Raw genomic sequence first — 24,702 nt, forward strand, 5'->3', positions numbered from 1 at the left:
CTACACTAATTTTATCTGTTCAACCTGATGAGGGGAGAGAGAAGATGAGGTGGACTCCAGGGAAGGCAGCCCCCCAGCCAAGGCTGTATCAAGAGACGCCAAGCGAGATGGAGACCATCACGCTCTTACAAGAACAGCCACCGCCACAGCACTCCTTGGTGCACAAGCTGGAGGTCGGTAAGGAGGTCACTCTTTCCTGGGACAATTTCTCCCTACTCCCCTGGACCCTCCATGGGGCAGAGCTTGATCTTACAGGCCATGTTTTCCAGGAGACATTAACCTGCCCCACAGTGCAGGTGGTCCAGTTGAAACCATCTTTGCTCCTACGAGGCAGAAACGTACCTGTTTCTCCACAAATCTGAGTAACAATCCAGGAGGAACCTGGACCCGCTTTCCCAGAACCAACCCTGCTCTTCCTGCAGACCCTCAGGGTTCTGCTCACCAGTTCTTTGGTGGGAGGGAAGAGGGCAAAAGCAAGATTCAGTAATTTAAAAACCAAACCAAAAAAAAAAAAAAAGACAACTGTGAATACCAACTATAAATAGAGCATCAAGTCCTGCTGTAAACTCGCAATAGAGCCGAACTAAAAATAGCAATACAAGACGAAGCAGTGCAGCACTGGCGTTGATAGGAACAGCAATGTCAAGAGTATGAATATGGAAAAGAATAAGACTTTGCTACAGTAATTATCTACCTAACACAGAACAATGTGGAATAAATATAGAAACCTTATTGCCAAAAAGGCTCCTACTCCCACATCAATGTTAGGAGAAATGAAAAAAACCCAGAAAATTAAGTTATAGAAGGAAAATATTTTTTTTCTTAGATATAGTGGTATTTTTCTGGTTTGCCTTTTATTATATGGCACATTCATTTTAAGTGAGAGATCGGACCAGAATCTAAGGCTGTGCATCTCCTGCATACTTGGTCAAAAGGTCTAGCAGCACAAGTGGGATTACTTGCTCATGTAACAGAGACTCAACAAGAAATTAAGAGACTGAACAAACACTGTGAAGATCAGGAAAAAACCAAACATCACCTCCAGTTCCTGTTTATGTCAGCTGATTGCTGTAGTCCTCTCGTACAATTCTCACCTCATTCACACTGGCTGTATTATAGAGCAATCTGGGCACCTACACTCAGAAGCAGGTCAAAGAAGTGAATGCACACAAATCTGTGCAAAACCGTTATTTCCCAGTATAGGGAAATAACTGCCTCCCAAGCAGGCTCAAACTGCATGGAGTCTTCCTAGCATCTATAAATTGAGCGCAACACGCCTGCTACCAAACACTACAGTACTGGTCAACACAAACTGTGCAGTTTTGGGTTATATCATAAATTTCCCATTAAAAAAGTATAGCTATAAAATTTGTTTTAACTGCTTATTTAAAAATCACATTGTTTTGGAATTTTACTAATTATTTGGTGATTGCCTATGTATTAGGAAATCTCAAAGATGAGTGGTTATTCTAAATTAATACCTAAAACCCCTAGTATCGAAACTAATCAGGTTAAATATTGGAAAAGAATGAGGAAGTTTAACAGAAACAAATTTGACAAGGTGAGTATAAAGGCATATAATCTAAGGGAGTCATGTTGATTCCTTTGCAGGTGTAGATAATGACTGTAGAAGTTTGCTACCCTTAAACTTGTATTTTATGCCACAGATAATCACTTTGCCTTTTACTGTTACTCTGTTCAATTACCTGATGTGACACAGCATTTCCATTTTTTTTTTTTTTCCTTGAAGAAACTAAACATACTACAACATGAATTCCTTGGTCTGAAAGCTCAGAATCCCATGGAGAAAAGTAAGCATGTACTTACGACCAGAGAGAGTTTCTTCCTTGTGTGATGACTCCAGTGAATTTTGTTAGCCTTCGAGCATCTACTTCAATCCACTGATAGGGGTCATTTCTTCCTGCACACCAAGCACCATCATAGAAATCATTTTCGTTAACACCTGCCTGAAAAGAAGGCAAAATCATCTTCATAAATCAGAACCAAGAAACTGAAGGTCTTTCATGGGAAAAAGAAAAGAACACATGAAGTCACCATTCATTCCACTTACTCCTTTGGCACCAGTTTAAGACCCCTGAGACTGCCATTCTCAACAGCTATATGGAGTGACCAAAATGTTTTCTTACTCAAAGCAGGGAGGGAAATTCTGCAGAGTCCCTTTAAAACCTAAGAACCATTACATATAAATTTAAGTTAGAGTTAGAAAGCATAAACAGAGCTTCAGTTCAGTCCACCTGTCTGTGCCTGTGGCCTGATAGAGCCTTTATCCAGAACAGATTATCCACATGGTCTTCAGAGTTATGAAAGCCCTAAAAACCAGCTCCAACCCATATAAATAATGGTTAGTGCTGGAGCAATCTCCTTTCCCCTGGAAGCAGCAAAGGAGAGTGTAGGGCATATGGGAACAGTAATACTATTTCCCACCAATCTTTACTCCCAGAATTATTTATTTTCATCACTAGGGTGTCAAAGGTTAAAAATTCAGGAATGCCCAGCAGTACGCAGGTTGCGTACCAATCTATATCCCAATTTATGCTGGCAAAGCCACCACAAACAGCCTTCTCAATGTTTTCAAAGAAATAGCTGCAAGGTATTTTGAGTAAGCTGTATTCCAAATAGATCCGAAATAGCACTTAAAGAAACATAGCATCTGAGGTCTTCAGGTATTTATCTCATTACTGAAGCCCAGGAGACATTTGGCACCAAGCTGGCTACTGCCATAGAGAGCACAGAAGCTTTTCCGTATGGTCGTCTGAGGCTACGTATATTTTTATGATACTCCATCAGTGCTTAATGTGGATTCACCATTGCCATCCATGCAATTCCAAGAATGGATATCCTGAAATATTTCCCAAATATAAATGAAGAGTCTGGAAAACTTTGTAAGGCAGATCTGAAAGCTCTGGTATACAGCTACTCTCTGTTCAGTGGTATAGTTTCAGTTGGTGCGTGTGTATATGTAAAACATATATGAAGTACCCAAGAACACAACTGTCAGGAAGGTTTCCTGAATTATCCCTCAGCTTCCCACTGAGCAGTATTAGCAGATATTACAGTCATAGCTGGGTTACAACGGCAGAGACTGACAGGTCGGTCTACCTCCATGTTTACAGACCATTTCTACCAAAATGGGCATTGGGTGGGTCTAACTCAAAGAGAGGATGCAGTTGTTAATCCCTTTTCCCAATGTGAGTCTGGTGGCATCCGAGGGAAGTGCTGCAATACATAGACATACATTCACTTCCTAAAACTTCTCGTTTTCTCAAGTATTCAAATCTAAGATAGGGTAGCTTAAAAATTACTTGTTTTCCTGCACCTACCAAAATTACATTAAGCTACCTACTTCTATGTATTAACTCTGATATTGTAAAGTGAAGTTTGTATAAAAGTTGATGTAGAAGATAGAGAGAAAAACTTATTAACAATGAAAGATAAATTCTTCAAGGAGACCTGAACAATAGGAAAACACGAGAATATAAATATGATCACTGACCTGAGTTATAAGTCATAACCTTTTTCAAGAAAAGGTCTCCATGCATTTTAAAATAAGACTGAATTTGAAGTAGCCTTAGGGTTTAAAACCAATGCTTGCCAGGAAGCGTTAAGATCTGCAGAGCACCTTGAACCAGCATCATGCTAATCCCTTTCACACTGCTGAAATTCCACCAGTTTCTGCACATCAAGTAGCCTTATCTCTCGGTGCTTCAGCTGGGATCCTTGGTCCTCATTCAGATTGAGGATATTTCCTATTAGTGTGATGCTCATCAGGGTGTAAACCTCTCCTCCACATTACAGTGAGGAGATGGAAGCAGAAAAGAGAAAGAAGAGCTTATTTGCAAAAAAAACCCCAACCCTAATTACATACTCAAGTCTCCATGGTTTCAACCAGACTTAAATAAAGCTAAGCATATGTTTAAGTCGTATATCAAATATGGAGAGTCTATAGGGCACACTTATAGTTACACACAGCTTAAAATACTATGGCCTTAAATAGGGGCAAAGAGAGCAGAAAAAAAAAAGAAACTGTGCTGCTACTTTTTCCTGCTCTCTTATTTCCTGACATCAGCTTCTCTGAAGTTAAAATATTTTTACTAGGTAAGAAGCAGGTGTCTGTGTATAACTAGCACAGAGCACTACTTGAGAAAGAGGAGTTTAATCAATGAGAAGTTCTTATTGGAAATATTTCTGAAGGAAAAGAATAAAGAACCAATAAATTTATGTTAAAACTTCTCTTTTCAAGCTTCAAGTCTGTATTTTTTTCTTAAGGTGCTTGAAGTTTTGAATTTGCCCTATGGGCACTTCAAAATATTGTTTTTATTAAAAAAACCCTTATAAACTCAATCAAATACTTAGTAGTTAAAATTGCTATTAAATTTCTTTGGAAAAATTTTCATTCCTGAAAGATGAGAACAATTATATTAAATATTCAGTCAAAGAATATAGCTCAAGATACCTTTTCTCAGCAAGATGTTTACTTGAATTTAAAGATTGTACATTGAATTAACAGAGATAATGGATTTAAGTTATGACATGCATAACTTTAAGCTATATAATTTAAACACCTGCATTATCTTCATAATTAGGAGAGTGAAGGAGATAATGAAAACTGGAAGTAAGGACTAGGTCTTAAGCAAACCCTTTTTTCCTTCACTGAGTTTCCAAGAATAACTCAAAGTCTAACTCAGCTTATATTCACTTGTTGCCAAATGCAAAAACATTTCTCAATATGCAGTGTCTTATGAAAAAATACCTTTTTGATCTAGGAAAAGGGACTTTTTTTCCTGTCACTCCTAAGTTATCTATAAATGTGAATGTTGAAAATTGCAATTCAAATAAAACAAGTCAACTGCTCATAATGTACCCAGAAGCTAAGAAGGGAAATCAAGAGGTTATGATTCCTTTACAAATAATATGACTTCCAATTTTAATTCATGTTTCTCTTCTGAGTTAGACATGTGCAAGACAGAATAAACACTTGCTCACATTACCGCTGTTCCAAAAGCCTTATTCTATAATGAGGAGAAAGATATTACTGCCTAAATGTATTCAAATGAAGAAAGAAATTTTAGTCTTCTGCCACAAGTCAGCTGGAGCAGCAGTAAAAATATACCTAATATCAAACCATTTCTGCTTAAATTCTTTTCCGTTCCCAGCAGGATGATCACAAAACATTATTTTACCATAGAAACTTTGGGAGGGAAAAAAAGCCCGTTACTCATCACAGGTATTTATAGCAACCACTGCTAGAAGAGAAGAATTAAAGCACACAGGCTGAAAGTAGAACTTCCAATAATTTTGTCTTTTGCTTGTGTTTTAATGGAGCTTTTCAAAAGGAACTAGTGAAACAAAGAACTGAAAAACCAAAAGCAATACAACCTGCTTGTTTGCATACAACATGCTTGCATTACTTGGTTAATCTTCATGTTTGGATTTCTCCAACCAGGAAAATGAGGAAGGGGAAGAAACATAATTTGACTAATTATTTCAGGTTTTAACCACTGCTAATTATTGTACAAGTGACAGATACTAATGACTTTCATCCCTGAAGGCAGAACGCCTCAATGAATATTATTTTAGGCTATGATTTTTCCTGATGATGTTAAATTACTACTGGTTGTGCCACTACTGCAGTTGCAGGCTAGGTCTCCAATATATGGGGCATCGCTCCTGCGTTCAAGAGGTCCCAGCTTAATCACCACGTTCAGACAGGACTGGGAGCAAAATCAGGTCCCACAGTGCAAGGTCACAAGAGAAACAATCCTAGAAGGGCTTATCCAGTCCTGCTAAGCCTGTCTTTGGAATAAAGCATACACTGACTGATAATTTAATACACTTCAAATAATCTAAACAGAAAAAGCCATAACCCTCAGAAGCCTTTGAAAAACATTATTCTGCAAATTCCCTGTGAATTGAGGTAGTGCCAGTTACCTGGGGAGAACCCTCCACTTCTCAGCTGACTTTGCATCAGATGATGAGGTTGAGCAGAGAGTGGGGTTTGTCTTATTTCAGGGAGGAACGCACCAGTCACATGAATATTGTGAGACAGCACCGCGGTGATACGCGGACCATGCCGCAAGGGCAGCAGCCCATAAAATTGCTCATCGCTGTACATTTAGCATAGTGCTCTGGTAAAACTTCGGTGGCACAGAGGCCTCTCGGAGCCTCTCTGACTTGGGCCGAGGGTTTTTCTTCATGTGCAGTCAGCATGAAAACACAGCTACTTAAATACCAGTGCCTTTTGCCTTTCCCCAGCATGCCGCAACCCACCCTTTTGAGCAGCAAACAGAAATCACCAGGGACCTCATTACCCATCTGACACATCAGTCCCCTGTAGTACCTATTCTTGGTTATAAGCATAAATCTTCTAAATACTACCGAAATTCAGAAGTCTTAATGCAAAGTAAAATTAAGCGTTGAAACTCAAGTGTCAGGGAAGACATCTACAAATTCCAAGTGGCTTTGAAAAATTGTAAAGCACTATTAATTTTAAGCTAATCCCAAAGGAAACAGTATCTAAAGAAAAATAAAAGCAAGCCCATACATTTAACACTGCCAGTCACAGTGGTAACTCCAGGTATTCAAGGGGTTTAGGGTATTACTCTATCTATAGTATAAACTTTCAGTAAGCGTAAAAGCTCTTGATTTGAGGATAACTAGAAATCTTTATTAGAAATAAAGGTGTAGCAGAAAGCCAGGTGTTGTTGGGTTGTGTAGGAGCCTCCCACGGTCCTGGGATCAGGTAAGTCCCTGTACGAGAAAAGAGCAAAAGCAGCTTTTGGGTGATAAGGAGAATCAATCCATACAGAATTCGTACAGCTCAGGAAAACAAGAAGGTGAAAATCTGAATCAAGCAGAAGCGTGACATTGTGAAGCCTCTGTTCACAGGAAGAAAAGCCCCATCTTCTGAATGGAGAAGAGCAAAAACCCCATTTGCCCTGGACAGAAGGTCCTTTCACCCGAGGTTCTGTGCAGCACTCCAGGGAGGGCTTATTCTCACAAAAAAAGCAAAAGAAACCACTGCCACAGAATGGGCAAGAAGCCGTACAGCTATAACCAGCAGGGCCCAGGTGTGGTTGGTACCCAGCAGGGGAAGGTGATGGGAGAAGCACCAGCTCTAAGGTCCTAGTTGATGGGACACCAAAAGAAACACACTTGGTCTAATCCGAGCCCGGGAGCTTTTGGGAAGCAAGAGCTGAGTGGTACCTCGCTTCTGCATGCTTCCCAGCAAAAAACCTGTTCCCTTGGCTTCTGCTGGAGGGTCTGGATGACATTTTGGGGAAACATCATCCATAGGTAAGACTCTTGCACTTCTCTGTTTGTTTTAATGCAGCGTTACTGGTGCTGACGTGACACCGAACCAGATGGACTCCTGGTCTAAACCAGTATGGTCATTCTTGTGTTTAAATAAATTGGACTTTAACACCAGCCTGAAAAACAAGGATCCACCACCAACAAAGAATTCAGAGGTTTGCCTCACAGTCCTTGGTCTTATGCCACTATATAAACAAAATTGTAATAAAATAATTAAACATTCCTATAGAACCCATCTGAATACCATCTGCACACCAATTTTGTACTCATGAGAGCTTTTTTTTTCCTGACAAAGAATAAGAAACAAAGAAGCAAAATCACTCCAATCTCAAAAGAAATTAATTATGAAGACTGCAGATGAGACCTCGCATTGTACCCAACCTGCTGTACCTGCACGCTAGCTTGGAAAGGACGAGCCCATTCGTGCCTGTGTGCTGGTCTCCAGCCACTCACCTCCAGCCAGCTCTGTTGTTCATGGGGCTGCATAGCAAAGTCATTTACTGAGCTTTCTGACCAACATTAATCCATTAAAACAAAAAATAAATTAATAAAAAAACAAAAAAACTGGGGGGGAACTGCCTGCCCCCCCCCAAGAAACCCACAGAGCTTTTTGTAGAGAGGCACCAGAAGAAGCTGCAGCAAAGAGGAATGTTTCCACAGTGGGATTTTAACCAGGAGCGGTCCCTCCTCCCAGCAGCTGCCCACTATTACACTGCAGTGGGCACCATGTGAAATTGCACTGCTAATTAGACCTCATCCTCCCTAGTCCCAGTCTGTTCATTAACTAGGAAACCCCTTCAGCTGGAGGAAAAAAAAATAATCTAATGGAGGGTCTAATAATAAAAGGTAACTAATAAATTAAATAATCTGTAGAGATTTTTCACTGTTGACTTGGTGCTAGTATCCTGTTTATGACTTTTAGTTTTAAGTGTTGCACTTTATTATACAAAAGTAACATTTTTACACTGGAAAAGACTGTAATTCAGAAAGCAGCACTAAGGGGAAAACAGAAACACCAGAAATGGGAAAACAGAATTTGGTCCTGCAAAGCACCTAAGCACACCTTTAATATTAATTAAAGAAGCTAAACCAGATTGTATGCTAGTGACTTCTGAATTGAAGCATTTTTTGGTAGTCTAATCACTGCCTCTGAAAAACTGCCTTAGGGCAAGAGCTTCACTTGAAACCACACTTCCAATTAACCATTGTCATTAACTACAGGCAAACAACAAAAAAAGCAACTTGCTGCGTGAGCTTCCTTCCAGGCTGATGATTAAGGGAGCTGGGACGATTTCCTGCAGTTCTGGGCTGCCTCCACCTTTGCTTGCTCATAGAGGTCTGGTTGGATTTGCACCCTCAGCACACTAAGTTTGGAGGTTTTTTTCTAACTCCGCCCCATGAATCTAAAGGTTATCCATCAACCTTAGTCACTTCTCTAATTCCAGTGTTTCCCCTTCATTTGAATTACATGAGCTGACAAAGTAGTCAGAACCGATAACCATCCATTGGTTCTCTTGATACAACAGTACAATCTTAAGCCATTCTCCCACTTAGGAGAAAAATTGATGTTACCTGAATATTAAGCCTTCCTCTGTGGGCCCCAAGGCCATACCGCTTTGCTGTAGAGGCATGGAGCTGGAAATCAGTAATTTTTAATGTCTCTAGACCAAGTGGAGGACAATCTACAAAACAAAAGGTTGATTAAAATTTAATTAAAAAACCCAAAGTAACAACACAAAACAAACAAGTATTCAAAGTTTCTGGATTTCAGTTGTGCCAAACTGGCTGGGGTCCTCAGCTGGTGTAAATGAGCACAACACCGCTGAAGTCAATGAGAAATGGCAGCTCTCATAAAATCAATGAAGCAATGCTGATTTACACCAGCTGAGGATCTGGCTTTTTGAGGGTCTCAGCTAGTTATTACTGCTTGCTATATGCTTCAGTTTTTCATGGATATGCACAGTATTTCCTTTCAAGTGCTTTTCAGTACAAAATGTGAGTAAAATGGCCTTTTATTTTTCTCTCTTTTTGGCATTTTCTTTTTCATTTCTTGTTTTGATTTCCCCCGCCCTGTGCTCATTCCAAGCTACTGTATGAAGTTATGTTTCTAATTAAAATCTGTTCTGGAAACTTCAATCACAGTCCCTCACGTTGCACAATAGCATCTGTTACAGAGGGCTGGGAGGGTGGACGGCAGAGCTCTGCAGAGGTAATGACTAAACACAAAGAGGGCAATTTTGAAACAAGGGGCTGTGTCTCTAAGCTCCAAATTGTGCCTTGAAGAAAGAAAAGCAGATGCCATTACTTTAGCAGCTAGCCAGCAATGCAGCAAACTACAGCCTGGAGCTCTGGCTTTGGAAGATAAGACGTTGGAAAGAGTCTAATTCATGATTATCAGAAAAATATTCTGCTCTAAAATGATCCCAGCCACCACAGTATTTAAGTGCCTCGCAATGCTTAGCGTATTTGTCCTCAAAATATCATGGTGGGGTCGGGAAGACCCACTCTCAGTTTCACAGGAGGTGAACAAAAGCACAGGGGAACAGTTTGGGAGCACCCAAATTGTACAACAGAGCACACTTTAGGGACCCTGAAGTCAGTGCCAGCTGGAATTGGAAAGTCAGCGTGGGGCAGAGGTGGAAAGAAGTGTCATCCTTATTATTTCGATCAGGTACTTGTAAGGTTAGACTCGGTTTTGCACTGCCGTGGCCATATCACTTCTGGGTTTGGATAGAGGGCAGATATTTTCTGCAGTCGAGCATGGGATGTTTGCTGTAACTTGCACAAGGGGCTGGGACAGAGGCAGGAGCTGAGCACCGGTCATGGAGCCCAGACCCCATTCCCAACCCCCAGGCCACCCATCCCGTCCCCAGAGCATCCCTCCTCCCGCCTGCCCGACACCTGGGATCGCCACCTCGCTTGTGCCACAGCTGCTGGGGATTCGTCAAAGAAAGAGCTCACTCTCATGCTCTATACCTGTCCCCCGCTTACAAATATATTTTTAATTACTCACCAAAATGTCATGAGGGGACATACCTGAGAATCTCATCCTGACCATCTCTAACTTTCAGGTGTAGTTTTGCATTACTATGCACAAAATGGCAAAATGTTTGAGATTTCCTATGCTTCTCCTTAGCTCATAACAACCTGAAATCCCTCAGGAAAAATGTTACGTGCTGTCAATTCACACTCATATTTCTTTGTTCATCCTTAGGAAAGTTCTCTCCAAATCCAGGGCCAAATGTCTCCATCAGAGGCAGTAAGGACAAATGCTAAATATTAAAATATTTTCTAAAGCTCCAACAGTGATCTTAGTCTTACACAAGAGACAAAATGTAGACAGTTCCTCATTTCGAAGAGCTTTCAATCTAATTATCCAAAACAGAGAAGAGTCAGGATGTATATGGAAAGCCAGAGGAGGGAATAGCTCAGAGGATTTTTGTTTCATTGGCTGATTGTTTTAATTGCATTTCCTTATAGACCGTTTCATCTTTCATCATACTCGGAATGGAAGAAGTCTCAGGCTCTGACAGATCTCTACTGGGAGTAAATTATATAGCTGGGAACTGCCTGCCTTTCTTCAACAAGTTCAGTCCTCAAGACAGGTTTGGAAATCAATCTCACGGTGTAATCCTGCAAATTCTTTTGCACTTCGGTATATTTTGCTGTGTGAACAGTCTTGCCGTTCCCAGGCACTCCAAATCTTCCCAGAAGTACCCGTGCCAGGCCTGAGCTGAAAATAAAAGCAAGCTGCTTTTACATACTCAGATGAGCCTGGCAGCTGCCTGGTAGACCTGGCTGAAGTTACCTGGAGTGACATACACCTGCCAGTGTATGTACGAGAAGTAGGTTTGGTTTTATTCGGACTGAAATGTTACTGATTTACTATAAAACTGCCATATTTTGGGGTTGCCTGTGGATTTCAGAGAGGGTTTCTTAGACTGCAAGATGGGTATTTACAGGCTGAAAAAATCCCCTGCATGTATTTGTGTGTATTTCCTCTGTTTCTAGAGAAACTGAAGCCTAATAAGACTCAAAAATGTTCATACGGATCTCAAACATGCCTAACTGCTCTTTGTTTTTCAAGGATGAATTATTTGTATTGTCTGTGAACTCATCAGATTAACAGGCCATTATTACGAAATGCTCAATTTAACAGGAGTTTTCAGTGAAAGGAAGATTAGGCTCTAAGAGCAGGCAGAAGCTCTCTATGATATGCAGTACAGATACCTTTGATGAAAACTGGGCAATGCGTTGTTAACAGTATGTTGTCCTTTCTCAGTGTCCTCAAGCCTTACGGTATTTCAAGTGAAATCATTAGGATCTTTACCATCAATTCAATAGTATGCAGGAATTTATTTTTTACTGTTATTTATATAAATTAGTAGGAGAACAGCTAACTTGCTTTCTCTGGACATGAACTAGACTTTAAGCTGTGACTTCACTAACTAACTTACCAAATCACGTATAGAATTTTTCTTTCAACTTGGTAAGAAAAATCAAGTCTTTTGCTCCAATACTTGACTGAAAATTAGTGAAAAGCGTTCCTTTCACAGTTGGCCCCTCTTTCTCCAGTGACCATCCCAAACCGGGAACAGAGCAGCAGGATTCTCCATAAAAGACCACTGACCTTTAGATGTTTCCATCTGTGCAGCTCTGCACGGTGGTGATATTCTTGGAGTCATCAAGCCTATTGTTTGCAGTAGCTTTGATGTATGGAATTTGCGCTGTTTTCCACAAGAGAAGACCATTGATTTTGCTTTTAAATGAAATTATGTCTTCTATTTATAGCCATAATATTTGACTACTAACACTTTAGGAATATTAATTTTTTCCACATGCACATGAATTCCAGTGTGAATAAAGAGATGAAGAGAGGAGCATTTTAGACCAAAACATCAGTCTGTAGTGTACAGTGATGGTCGGGGCAAATTTTTCAGTATGGCTTCATCTGATTAACTCCAAGTTACTCATAATGCAATACAATCCACCTAAAGTTGCCAATTCACTACTGAAAAAAAAAAAATCCTGAGTCAGATCAGTGAATTTAATTTTAGCTAAATCATTTTGTTGGTGTGTGTCCCCCCTGCTTCTTAAAGCTACTAGAGATAACCAGGACAACCTATTTTTGAAGAACATACAGGAAAAGAAACTGATTTATGGCATTCATAAAGACTGTACTTTGAAAGTATTGCTTTAGTATATTTTATTTAACTTTAAGAAATCTTCCATATAACAATGAAAATTGCTACACAATCAATAAGACTGTCTTAATGATTTTGTATTTTCCATGCTGGTTTGAAAAAACATTTGCAGAAGCTACAGAAATTGGGTAGCATGAATAATCAGAGCAGTTCATACCTTATAGATTCAACTGGAAATGACCTAGTTATCTGGTCATTTCTTTAACTGGTTGAAAAAGTAATCATTATAAAATACAGGAAATTCAGCTATAGCTTCGAAAGACATTTAAACCCACCTACTATGTACATAACAACTTACTAACAAAATGCAGCTAGAGTATTTATGTTCTAGAACAACCAAAAAGCAAGCATTAAGCTTGTAGGTGCAGGGAAGAGGCTGAGTTACGGACATTTCTCTCTTCCTGGCCCATATCCAGACATGATTTCATGTGCGATTTGCAATGTTGAATAGGTATTCACTTTAGAAACAAGCCATTAATAAGATGTCTGGATCAAATTAATTAATTCCAAGACCTAAAAAGAGACGGGGCTCGGATTCGGACTTAATAACATTTGTATCTTGAACGGTGTTCTTGCGAGGTTTCCATTTCGAAACAGCTTTCCTATTAGCTATGTTAAATGGCTATATCTCAGTGTCCATTAGTTTCAATTGTGCTTCTACTAGCCAGACAGATGATTGCATCCCAGCTAAGGGCAGCAAGGGATTTCTGATACTCCGACACCGTTAGCAATCACCTGTCCCTTGAAGTCAGGAGGGGGAAACGCTTGAGAATTACTTCAGTCACAACCTCATCTCTTGAGATCTGAATTTACCAGTTATAATTCAGGGCTTGCCTATGCTGAGAGCACAACCTGAAAGAGCTGCCTTCTCAAGCCACCACCAACTCAACTTGCAATCTCACCGTGGCTCTGTGCAAGGATATTAGACCAAGTTTGAAAGCGATTTCAGCCTCATGATGGCTGTGCCTTACTGATGCAGCATCTTCCGCTGAAAATCTGGTCAAAAAAAACAACTTCTGCAGAGCCAGCTTGGTTGTCTTTACACCTGCAGTATAATTACAGCTGCTCTGCTGCAATATTAGCTATTCTTTATGATAAAACTGTATTAGCAGGCATTCTTAGAAACATATTAATTCCATAAGGAGAAGATATATCTACGAGCAGGGCAAGGAAAACACTTATGTTCATCTTTATTGTCTAAATTATTCATTTATTTTCTTCTTGTCCAAATAAAGATTGTCAGATAAGCACAGTTTGTCTTTATAGCTCTTGTATCTAATAAGGATGCATTTAGGAAATCATTCTGTACTGTTCTTTCGGAGGCACGGCAGACAAATGATTGTTTTATTTGAAGAATATTTTCCATCAATTTAGAAATACGTTCAGTTTTTCAAATGGAAAGCAAAAAAGAAGCATCGTGTTTCCTCTTCACTTATATTTTTAAGAGCCATACCTATAATTCTCTTCAATTCCTGCAAGTCTGTGCTTGTCTAACTCCTTATGCACAGGGCTACTCAGATCTAGAAATGGAGAAATATCAGCCTTGTGCAGTCTGACGGTCTCCTTGACATTTGGAGGCAGAATGTACTCTGACTATTTATTTTTTGTGATTCTACAGGTGTTTTAGCTCCAGGAGCTTTGTCATTTTTAAATATCTAAGAATCCCCTTGCACTTCAAACATTTGTCTGGGGAGAAAGGATGTTACACTACAGAGATATAGAAGTTCAGAGAAGACAAGGGTGAGGTCAAGGCAGTGCTGATGGTGAGTTAACACAGAATTTTCTTTATGCAAAGAATGGGTTTAGTGCCAGGATTTTTTGTTGCTGTTGGTATCTGTATCTTTGTATTTGGGGCTTGAGCGTGCAGCACCAAAATCAACAGAAGAACATCACTGTGATAAATTGGAAGACCTCATCACGCTTCCACTGTAACTGAGTCATGCATTTTCCATCAAAACATACGCTGCCAGTGTGATTTTCAGTAATGCACCACATCTCAAGTTATCACTGCATTCAGCAGCAGCAACGGATGCTGAAGTATCTTTAAAAATGCTGCTGGTTGGTTTAGAGGGTCAAAACCATGTTGCACATCTTGGCCTTAGTGTGGCCAGTTTAGCCAAGTTGGGGGATGACAGTGGCCGGTAGGCACCTGCAGCGACAGAGATGATGTGTCACTGTTGGAAGGAAAGCAGATATGGTGCCAGCACAATGTGCTCTAGGATGCTATTTCTATTTCTAGTAACAACCTGTCACTGTAATTAATACCAGTTTCTTCTTTCTGTATCCCCATTTGCCTATCAGACTTGGCTATAGACTTGTCCCTTCTCTGGACACTTTGTTCTCTGGGGACTCAACACATACCTTGCCAATGCAGTATGGTCACGTATCTCATGGCAAAATCCCATGCAATAAGACAGACTTAGTTTTAGGTTTTGATTCCCTGTTTCTTTTTCCAGGCCGTCCCAGGGTAGATGCAGAATTTAGGCTTTATTTAAGCGAAACACTTAAACATATAGTTAACAAAGAAGATGCAGATCTGTGAAGCTACTGATATAGGTAAGTTAAACACACAATTAAGCATATATTTTAGGGGATGAAGACTTTAATGCTTATTATACTAATCATACTATTCTTAGATCTTTATGGTCTTGGACAAAAATTCTTAATGAGGTCAATATAATAATTTTTACCCTAAGAGCTAACTTTAGAGCTTTTCCTATGAAAAGTGTGCTTGATAATTCATCTTCCAACAGCAGAAGCTTTCAATGGAAACTCTGGCAGTCTAATTCCTGTGTCTCAAGTAATACTGAGGTCACAGGTATGCAAAGTATTTTAACACTGCACTGCACCTGAAAGGTGAAATAACAGTAAACCCACATTTCTGCTGACCTGCTACTTGCTGAAAATATGTTTTGATTGCTTTTCTGTGATGGACAGCCTTTGTAGGGGCTGAATTAAACAGAACAAGGTTCTCCATTTTCTAAATGATTTGTTATATTTACAGTCTTAGGACATTTGTGGGGGGAACATGGTCTAGCTAAATTTTGCTGTTTTGACGATAGGATCGTGGAAGTGTGAAATTTCTGCAGATGTTCATGAGTCACACTCTATACTTGGTATGGCCCAGCTTATCCCTGGAAACACGTCTGTGCCTTGCAGTCTGAGCAGTTTTCTGAATTTGTTCAAGTCCAAAGTGCTGCTAGCAATAAAAATACTAGTTTCTTTTCTGGCCTGAATTCAGGCCACCAGCTCCCATGCACCTCAGATTAATTGAAGCAGTACAGGCAGATGAAGGTTCTTCAAGCACACACAGTCTGCTTTTATTTGTTTTTTCTTATAAACCCATTCCCAGGGCACTAAAAGAACAAAGCAATCAATGTGCACTTACAACAAATCCCCTATATAGAAGTTAAAATACTGAATTATAGTCCCAGATCAAATAAAAGATTAAATAGATGCCAAAATTTTCTATCCTAAGACAACATTAATTGTTCTCTAATGTTGCATCAAAGCTGTATATTTTTCTAGGACAAGCAACAAATACTGCATGGGGGTTTAGGACATTGGGGAGTTCTCTCAGAAGGAAAGGGCAATATTTCTCACAGCACTGCAACATACACTTATCCTTATGGTTGCTGTTGAAGATAAAAACAACAAAAAAAAGGCACAAACACTTGAGCCCAGGTCTGTCAGAGCTCTGACCCAAAGCGTCCTTCAATGAGCAGCAGTATTTTCATGGGCTCTAGGTAAAGGCGAAGCCTGAGTGAGGCTCCCACAAATCTTGCCCATCTGATATCTCAGGGCGGCTTCTGATGATCAGATACGCCTCTTCTCCGCAACCATCTTCTGCCTCTGTGTTTTGACAACCTCTTAGCCTGGCAGGGAAGAAGGTGCTTTTTAATCCTAGCTTGCTCGCTAGGCACCGCTTTGTCTTCTAGGTAAACACGCTCTTTTCCCTGCCAGGAGCCTCAGCAGAGGATTTGCTGCAATGGTCCTTCACGTGTCCCGCACTGCCCATGCTTGAACCAGCTCTTTAGGAAAGGAGGTAGTTCCAGAGAGGTTGCAAATAGCTCCTGCTTGATGGCACAAGGCCAGTCCTGGACAGGGAAGGTGTCCACTGGAGTCAGAGGCAAAAGTGAAAGCCCTGAGACAGTCCCAAGGCCACCAAAGCTGTGTCCTTACCATATCTGACACTGGTGACACACAGAGCCCTCCCGTGGTGCAAAGACACCGAACACTTCCACGCTTTCTTTGTGCCACCTAAACGCTCTGCGCCAGCTGGCAGGATTGGACCCACCAGTTACTTGAAAAATTGCAGGGTACAGAGTCTATGCAAGGGTAAAATTGTCTCTCCTCCTGCTTCCATGGTTGAGGGAAGATTCAGCAATTAAAGGCAAATAAAGAATAAATTAAGAATTATCTTGATCCTCTAGGTCAGGTCTGACATGAAACAAAACATTTCTGAGATTCAGAAAGTACACTTCCCCCCCCCCCTTCATTACTTTTCACATTTTTGCTCCCTCACAAACCCAGGTTGTGGCTGGTTCTAGATGCAACAAACCAGCACATTTCGCAGGAAGAGCTTCTGTTATTCCTGGCATAGTTGGAAGCAGGAATTTCCAGAAAGCCTGTTCTCTGGGAGTTTTCTGGCCAAGCTTTCAGACTCAAGAGACCAAACTAAACTCCAGATACCATACACATTCCCCGAGCTGCCTACTGCTGCCATCGTACCGCCTGCTTAGGAGATGACGTGATTTATGACGTGGACAACACAGGAGCCCAATCCCACATGCACAAAGTCGGCACGCTTGGGCACAAGAAGCATTTCCCATTTTTTTTCTCCTGGCTCCTTTCCTTGCTGCCTGTGGTTCTTCTGCTCAGGGGGAAGAAGCAACCGTAGCCATAGATGCCTGCAGGCAGCAGCCTCCTCCAGGTGGAGAGGTGGGTAAGTATGGAAACGCTGTCCATAGCATGTCTTAAACTGGTTTCATCTCTCTTTCCCCGCGTCTCTTTAGGAGAAGAAAAAGGCAGAGGAAAGGGAGGTGAGGGCAGGCACCCCAGAGTTTCTGCTTCGCTGCCCATGGGAATATCAATTTGCTGACCTGACATGGGAAAGGACGAAGGTGGGAATCATTGCAAACCTGCTCATGGCCATTAACAAAAGAAATGATGTGAGGACAAGCTGCGTTCAGTGCAGACCATCAGAATATGGAGGCATTAAGTATCACTGTAGGCCTAGCCCCAGGAAAGGTTTCCAGATGCTCGTGATACTAGGTACCCTCTTATCTAAACCTGACAAGTCCTCTACTTTCTCTGCAAAAGAATATGTGTATTCAGTCGCTCTGAAAGAGACATGTTATTACCTTTAATGGCCAAAAAAAATACAGCCTGAAAAAATCATATCAATTCTTAACTTTTTATTATGAGCTTTGACTAAGGCTGAATTCTTTGCTATTAATTTTAAAATGTCTCCTCTGATATTTTCCTGAAGCACAGAATGAAGACTTTCTGTAATTCCAGCTAAAGCCACAAAACTGAGTACAGCCATCAAAAATGAGAACCATCTTTTTTTTCCAGAGCCAAACAAATAGACTTTGCCAAACAATGGAGAAAAGAACTGAGACAGACCACTCGCACAATAGCTGGGTATAGGACTAAAATTACCATTAAAAACGCATATTTGTCCAACGTCTTCACGCCAGAAGTAGCTTAAAATATCAACTCACTGAGGTATACTGCAGTGCCAAAGATTCTACAATAAGAACATTAATTGTGGTCATTAAAAATACATACTGAAATTTGGAATACCATTAACAAGTACAAAATCAAGACAGAAGATAGCTACTGTCTTAAGATACAACCCTGGCTTAATAAATGAGACACCTTAAAAGTGCTGAATTTTAACCACTTTAATAATTACATTTGAGTGTATTTTACCAAAAATAGTACAACTGCATAAAAACAGTTGTACGAGTATAAAATTGGCTTATGCTGTAATTCTTTTCCTCCCCCTCTATGAAAGCTGTAGTAGCAACTTTATACAGAATATAACCATAGTCAGGTATAGCACGTTCACTATCAGTTGTACACAGTGACAGCATAGTCAGGAAATTCCTTAAACATAAATAACCTGGAAAATGTCCCTAACTTCAGGCCCTGGAAATACACATCTACCAAGAATTCTGCCAGCTTGAAGGATTTTGCAGCAGAGCCACGCTTTTGGGGCAAAACAGGGATCCGAGGCAGCACAAGAGAAGTATCCAAGCAGGAGGACGTAGGAAAGTGCTGTATATGCTCCATCATGAGGATCAGAATTGCACACCTGGGGCTATAGTAGATCTAGCGGTGAAATACATGTCAACACCGTCAGCAGTTCTCTAAAAACACCTAATTTCACTGAAATATGTGGCACTAATATGATATCAACCAGTTTTCACCTTCTCACTCTCCCTAGCATACACATGAAGCCCACACATATAGAGCAGGAAAAACTTGAGAGATTGTAAAGGAGGTCTCATTAGTAGTGACGAGCCATTAAATTTTATTGCCACTACTATAGTTACCTCCGCTCCTGAGAAAGACTGAAATCAGCCACTTCCCAGTCAGTACTACTTAACATTATTCAACTTTTAAGCAAGTTAAGCTCTAGCATAGACCAAACTATATTTCTTTTACTTTTCTGTAGGCTGGAAAATGTGCTGAAAATGATACTGAAACATGCGTTAGCTTCCTTTGATGAAGCAGTCCAAAGCCTAACACAAGTAAATCAGGGATGAAGATACAATCACTTTGCTATTTAGTTTGGGGTTTCATAGTAGGCTGTGTCCTACCAGTTTAACTTTCTGACTTAGCTCTTGATGGGAGCCAGAGAACTTCAGAGCCAGCATGATGAAGCAGTATAAGCTATGCCTTTAGGCAGCAGGCAGTCATTAATCAACTTAGCTGTGAGTTGAAATGTCATCCTTCATTTTTTCATGATTAAAACTAAAAATACTCATTTACCAACAGAATGCAGAATAGAAGTAGTCTGTATCTGCAATGAGACCTAGGTGAATAGTGCAGAATCATCTTTCCAAGAGTCATTCCTCCCCTGCTGGTTTGTGAAAAACCAAGCCTTGTCAATTTTAAATCTTCCCAAAGAATATGCTACTAATTAAAAGTGACACTAAAATATGCCTCCTCTGCATGTAGACAAACACACAGTTGCAAACACACCTCCATGCCCAAGCAAGAAGACCCTCAAAGGCGGGCTGACCACTTCAGCAGAGATTGCCAAGCCAACTGTCATACCCCAGCACCCAGCTCTGCTTATAAACCCTTGAAATTAATATCCCTGCTCCTCTAGCAGCAGTAAATGTGCTGCCCACTACGAGGAAGGATCACTAAGGAGGTGGGAGCGACTGTTTAAGCCTCAGAGTTTGTTTCTGAGTCGTTACCCTGCACAGCCTGGTCTCACTTGCTGCCCAGCCCTCCTCCAGGTTGCACATCTGGGCTAAATACTCGACCTATATAGAGAGCCTGTGACAGGAAATACCTAAAATCAATCCAACTTGGTTTTAAAACCTTTTATAAAGTGTAAGTCTCAGTTTTATGGAGACCTGGTGTGTCTGCTTTAGCAGTGAGTTTAGACATTTATACTTTTTTTTTTCCCCTAACATCACATCTGTTGTTATTATTTCATATGAAATAATAAGAGGAATGAATAAAAACAAACACTTCTCGTAAAGCATAGAAGTCACCGTAGTGCCTGGAGCTATTGCTCAATGGTTTCAGAAGAAAGTTGTGTGGTTACAATTAACCTGAACTCAAACTTTGTGCTCCTTTCTAACCCTGAAAAAGGAATCAGTTTGTATTTTCTAGAGCACAGTAGAAGAAAAAAAAAAAAGTTTAGTTAGTTTGTTTGCTTCTCAGTTATTCTTTTTGATGAACTTGTTTCTTTAATTGCATGGTTGATTCAAGCACAGCTCTAAAACAGTACTAAAAAGTCAGAAGTGGCTAATACATTTAAAGTCCCAAATGGTGGAAAACTGTTTCCGCGAACGGATGAAAAATTGGCCAAGTGCACACAGAAAATAACCAGAGGTTCTTCAGATATACCCAGAAGTTCTGAAAAGCAAAAGATTTAGGAATTCATATAACAGAGCTTTCTTCTTTCCTTTAAAGCACCCTACGTCCAAGCTGTTGCACCCTTGAGAAGCACCCTGAAAGCAGAGTATTTAAGAGATCAAAGCAACAGGAAGTAAAACTTCAAGAAACAATTAAATCTCTAAGATATGAGAAAATCAAATCCAGGCATGGATTGAAATGTGGCTACCCTCATTTAAAAAAAAAAAAAAAGGGGGGGGAAACGTAAAGAGCAGAGGAGTGGAATTGCTGGGGTGCAAGGGGGGGTGCAGGAGGGATGCTTCGCCTGGGAACAGGTCTCTGACTGGCATTTGGGCTCACTGTGGGGACACAAACCTCAGGGCAGCACAGGAATCCCGCTGGAAAATGCATCATGGATGAAGAAATCTAAGGACAGAACCCAGCTTGCAAAGGCAATTAATTATTCCCTAAAGTAATTTCTGTAAAAGGCATGATTTTTAAGGAGCTCAGGATACACACATGCACTCTCCCTTTCCCACATTTCACCAGCTGTGCTTCCCATGAGCTTTTGCTCATCTTCCTAAAGGATTGCAGCTTCCAGATGACTTTTTAGCTTTCACATGTCCATTGTGAAGATGGCACTTCGCACATACTGTAGTCCCTCCATTTTACTTCCCCCTCTCTGCCTGCCCTCAAGCTGTCACAGAAAAGCCAATTTAGGGAACTAAACCACCACCGCCACCACCAAAAAAATGCCTCAAGCCCAAGCTAGCACCAGGATTCTGTGGTTTTAAAAGCTCGGTTAATATCTTTTAAATTTTGAGCACTCAGCATTTTCACAAGCCTCTGAGCTTCCTGCCTGCAGAAAGAGAAATGCTAAAAATACCATGAGAAAGACATGGCTGTCGATATTTCTGAGCTGACCGGAGGGAAGAACTGGAGGTTTGGCAGGGAAGCTGTAATGAAGCTCCAGCTCCATGCTTCAGCAGAGGAGCTGAAACAGTTCACGCAAGGTTCAGACAAATATCCCAAAGGGTAGGCACCTCTCCAACTCAAATGACTGAGTGTTCAGAGGTCCTTCTTCCCTAGTCCAGCTTCCTACGATCTTGCAGCTTTATGCCGCCCGCAAAAGATTCCCCAAATCCATTCTGTCTAAACATCCCTTCTGCTTTGTTTAACAATTTAGCCCTGGTCCAGCAAAGGCTCATAATCACAGGATAAACATTTAGCCCATAGAAGGCTTCACTGATTCAAAGCTAAGTGTGTCAGAAGCTTCAAATGATATGAAACGTGAGTTATTAGTGAGTTTAAAATGGCATGCACGCACATCTACTTGCTCAAGGCTGAAAGCCCAAAGATCTAAACTGAAGGCAATGCATTTACCAGCTTGTGGACCCAGTGAGGGCTGCTCAGGAAAGCATTCAGAAAAACCCTAATTTATACTACTTCCCCAGTGAAGTTTGACATCCTATCCCTGCAGAAAAGTGTCATGCTAGCAACAGCCCATGTTGTCACCAAGAGAATCCTCGTCTCCTCTGCAAAACATGAATGTGCTAATGTGAAAAGTGCGGGCTGTGATTTGGGACTTATTAACTCAGCTGCTGCCTTGGAGAGCCCATCCTCCTTCCCACCCACAGGAGCTGGAAGTATTTACTAAGTATAGGTATTCTGCACTTGAAAAGCTGTGGAATAGAGAAAGCTTTGAGGAAAGCTTCCCTGAGCATAGCCCCCGCCCCATTTTTCAACTTGCTAATTGGGAGGAAAAAATCTGATTCAGGATTAATGAACAGAAATATGGAATGGTTTTGCAGAGTAATAGCTCTGTCTTATCTTCTCTCCACTTCTTCAAATAGCTCTGTGGCATTATATCTCCATAACTCCATACTAGCATTTTTTTATCAAACTTTGAAAAGTTTCCCATTCTATTCCTCTTGTAAGAGTGTAGGGACTCTACATGTATGGTCACCATTTGACTATCATTCAAGCATCAAAAAAACCAAGTACATATTTGCTGTTTGCATATTAGCAATATCAAACAATTCAGATGTGTCTGCAATATTTTGTATTCCACATGCTACTGGCCTTCATCATGATTTGGATTATTTAGAAAGTAGACCTGCAAGACTTCCCCCCCCCCTTTTCATTTAGTAGTTTAAAATAACACTGAATGCTTTAAGAAGCTGTTGAGAGCTTTGCTCTTTGTTCATTGTGGACTTAAACTATTGCTTGCGAACAGACATCACTCTTTTTTTTGTAGAAGGGTTTTCAGATCCTAAGCAATAAGCAGTAGTTTTGCAGAAAAATTGGATCAAGAGTGTATTACGCCTCATATTTTCTTCTCTTTTTAAATAAAGAATTCAGTCATTCAGGCAGAGAGCAGATGCTGCACGTTGTGATTTCAGTGACTAGATACCTCAATGCTCATTCCTCCTGGGCTGCAAGTTTGGCAACTGAGGAATTTATCCATTTTTTTCTCTGAGCCTCATGCATCGCACCCATCTCTGGGCCTCTGCAGTACCTGGGCTCACCTTGTCAGCATTTTCAAAGGTCTTTGGAAGAAGACTCAACTTTCTGCCTCTATATACGATCCCCCAATCATCTGTTGCACTACAAGATGGAAACAAGATTTTTGGGGGGTCCTTTTTGTCACTTGTATTTATCTAATGAAATACCTGATGCAAAGGAACTGGACCAGATTTGAGACACTCATCTGAGCAGCCTGCAAAATTTTGGATAACTGTCCTCTGCTGGGATCCAAACCCATCCAGAGGAGCCTGAGGAAAAAAATATCTGCCAAAAGAGCTGTAAGACGTTTTTCTCTTTGTCTTAGCCGGGTTGTGTGCTGGACCTTGGCTATGACCAGCCCTGGCTACTCATCCTCTCCTCTCCTCAGCCCTCTATTCACCAGCAGTGTAAGAGCTATTGCCTCACCTTAGGGGAAGCCTCCTGCTCCGGTGACATGCACTGAAGACTGGGGCATGTCCCCATGCTGTTGGGCCACCTGCATCCCGGAGAGATCCGAGTCCAGAGTTATTATGGGAAATTCCAGCCTTCCCTCCAGCCATGTGTACAGGCCATATATAACCCAGAGATACTTTTGGCAAAGTTCTCGATGGAATTGTTCCTTGGAATTTAAAGTGCGTAAAGAAAGTGCAGTTTAAATACTCTGTGGGATAAAACTGGGTCTAGCCTTTGGGGTAGGGCACTTGCCATCCAGCTCATGATGGCAAATATAATTCTAGTTCTGAAATGTTTTCTGTAACTTCTCAGTACATAAGAAATTAAGGGGGAAAAGAGAAAAATCATGTTGTCAAAGGCTGAAGTTTTAAGTTCTACTTTTAGGCAATCACATATGAAAGGCTGTTTGGCTGAAACTGAAGTTTGTGTTCTAAGTCAGTAAAAAAATCTTTGGGAGGGTTGAAATCTGGTCCTATGTTCGGACATCCTCTCTCATGTGTATGGGGGGAAAAAAAGAGTGTGTTAAAGCCAAATCTGGCATAACGGGTGGTTGTAATGGTGGTGGTAGGGAGTGCTTACATCCAGATTCGAGATCAGCTCTTCTAAGATACTTTGAACTTTTCTCTTCATTTGACAGATGTTTTAGGAGGACCCTGAAAGTAGAGAGGAGCCATAAACCTGTCACCATAAAACACTGTATCTCTGAAGAGGCGAACATAAAAATACTCTAATTTCTGGGAAAGAATGAGAAAGATGGTTTTCAGTTGCTCCTATTGCAAACACCATCTCCCAGCGCACCCCAATGATTAATGTGCTCGGGCAGTTTACAGTAAATCTTAGATGTGTTAGAGGAAGGAGATACTTGGCCTGACTCTGTGCTCTCTTGTCAAACATAACTCCCCTTGATACGGGAAACTGTTTTGCTTTCTGAAGTTCATAGGAGGAAACAGGTAAAAGGCAAATCTGGGGGCAACGGAGACCGCAGACCTCCTGAGCCCCTCCACAGGCCAAAGAAAACTCTGGGAGCAGGGACATTTGGGGCTCCACCTCAGGTTCCCTTTTAGATCCCAGCCAGGAGGATCAATCCTGTAGAGCAAAAAAGAAGGGAAATGACAAGAAAACT

General features: G+C 40.9%; 1 protein-coding gene across 1 annotated transcript in view; it reads right to left on the reverse strand.

Moving 5' to 3' along the window:
- The window catches only part of CPXM2 (carboxypeptidase X, M14 family member 2), a 79,465-nt gene that overhangs the window by 45,020 nt on the left and 9,743 nt on the right, over nucleotides 1-24,702 (reverse strand). Inside the window, exons 2-3 of the mRNA XM_009915062.2 lie at nucleotides 8,905-9,014; nucleotides 1,828-1,967 (exon numbers count right to left, since the gene is read on the reverse strand). Of these exons, the coding sequence (XP_009913364.1) occupies nucleotides 1,828-1,967; nucleotides 8,905-9,014 (250 nt within the window). The remainder of the gene's footprint in view (nucleotides 1-1,827; nucleotides 1,968-8,904; nucleotides 9,015-24,702) is intronic.

This window comes from Haliaeetus albicilla, chromosome 11 (assembly GCF_947461875.1).
Source record: "Haliaeetus albicilla chromosome 11, bHalAlb1.1, whole genome shotgun sequence".
Taxonomy (NCBI): Eukaryota; Metazoa; Chordata; class Aves; order Accipitriformes; family Accipitridae; genus Haliaeetus; species Haliaeetus albicilla.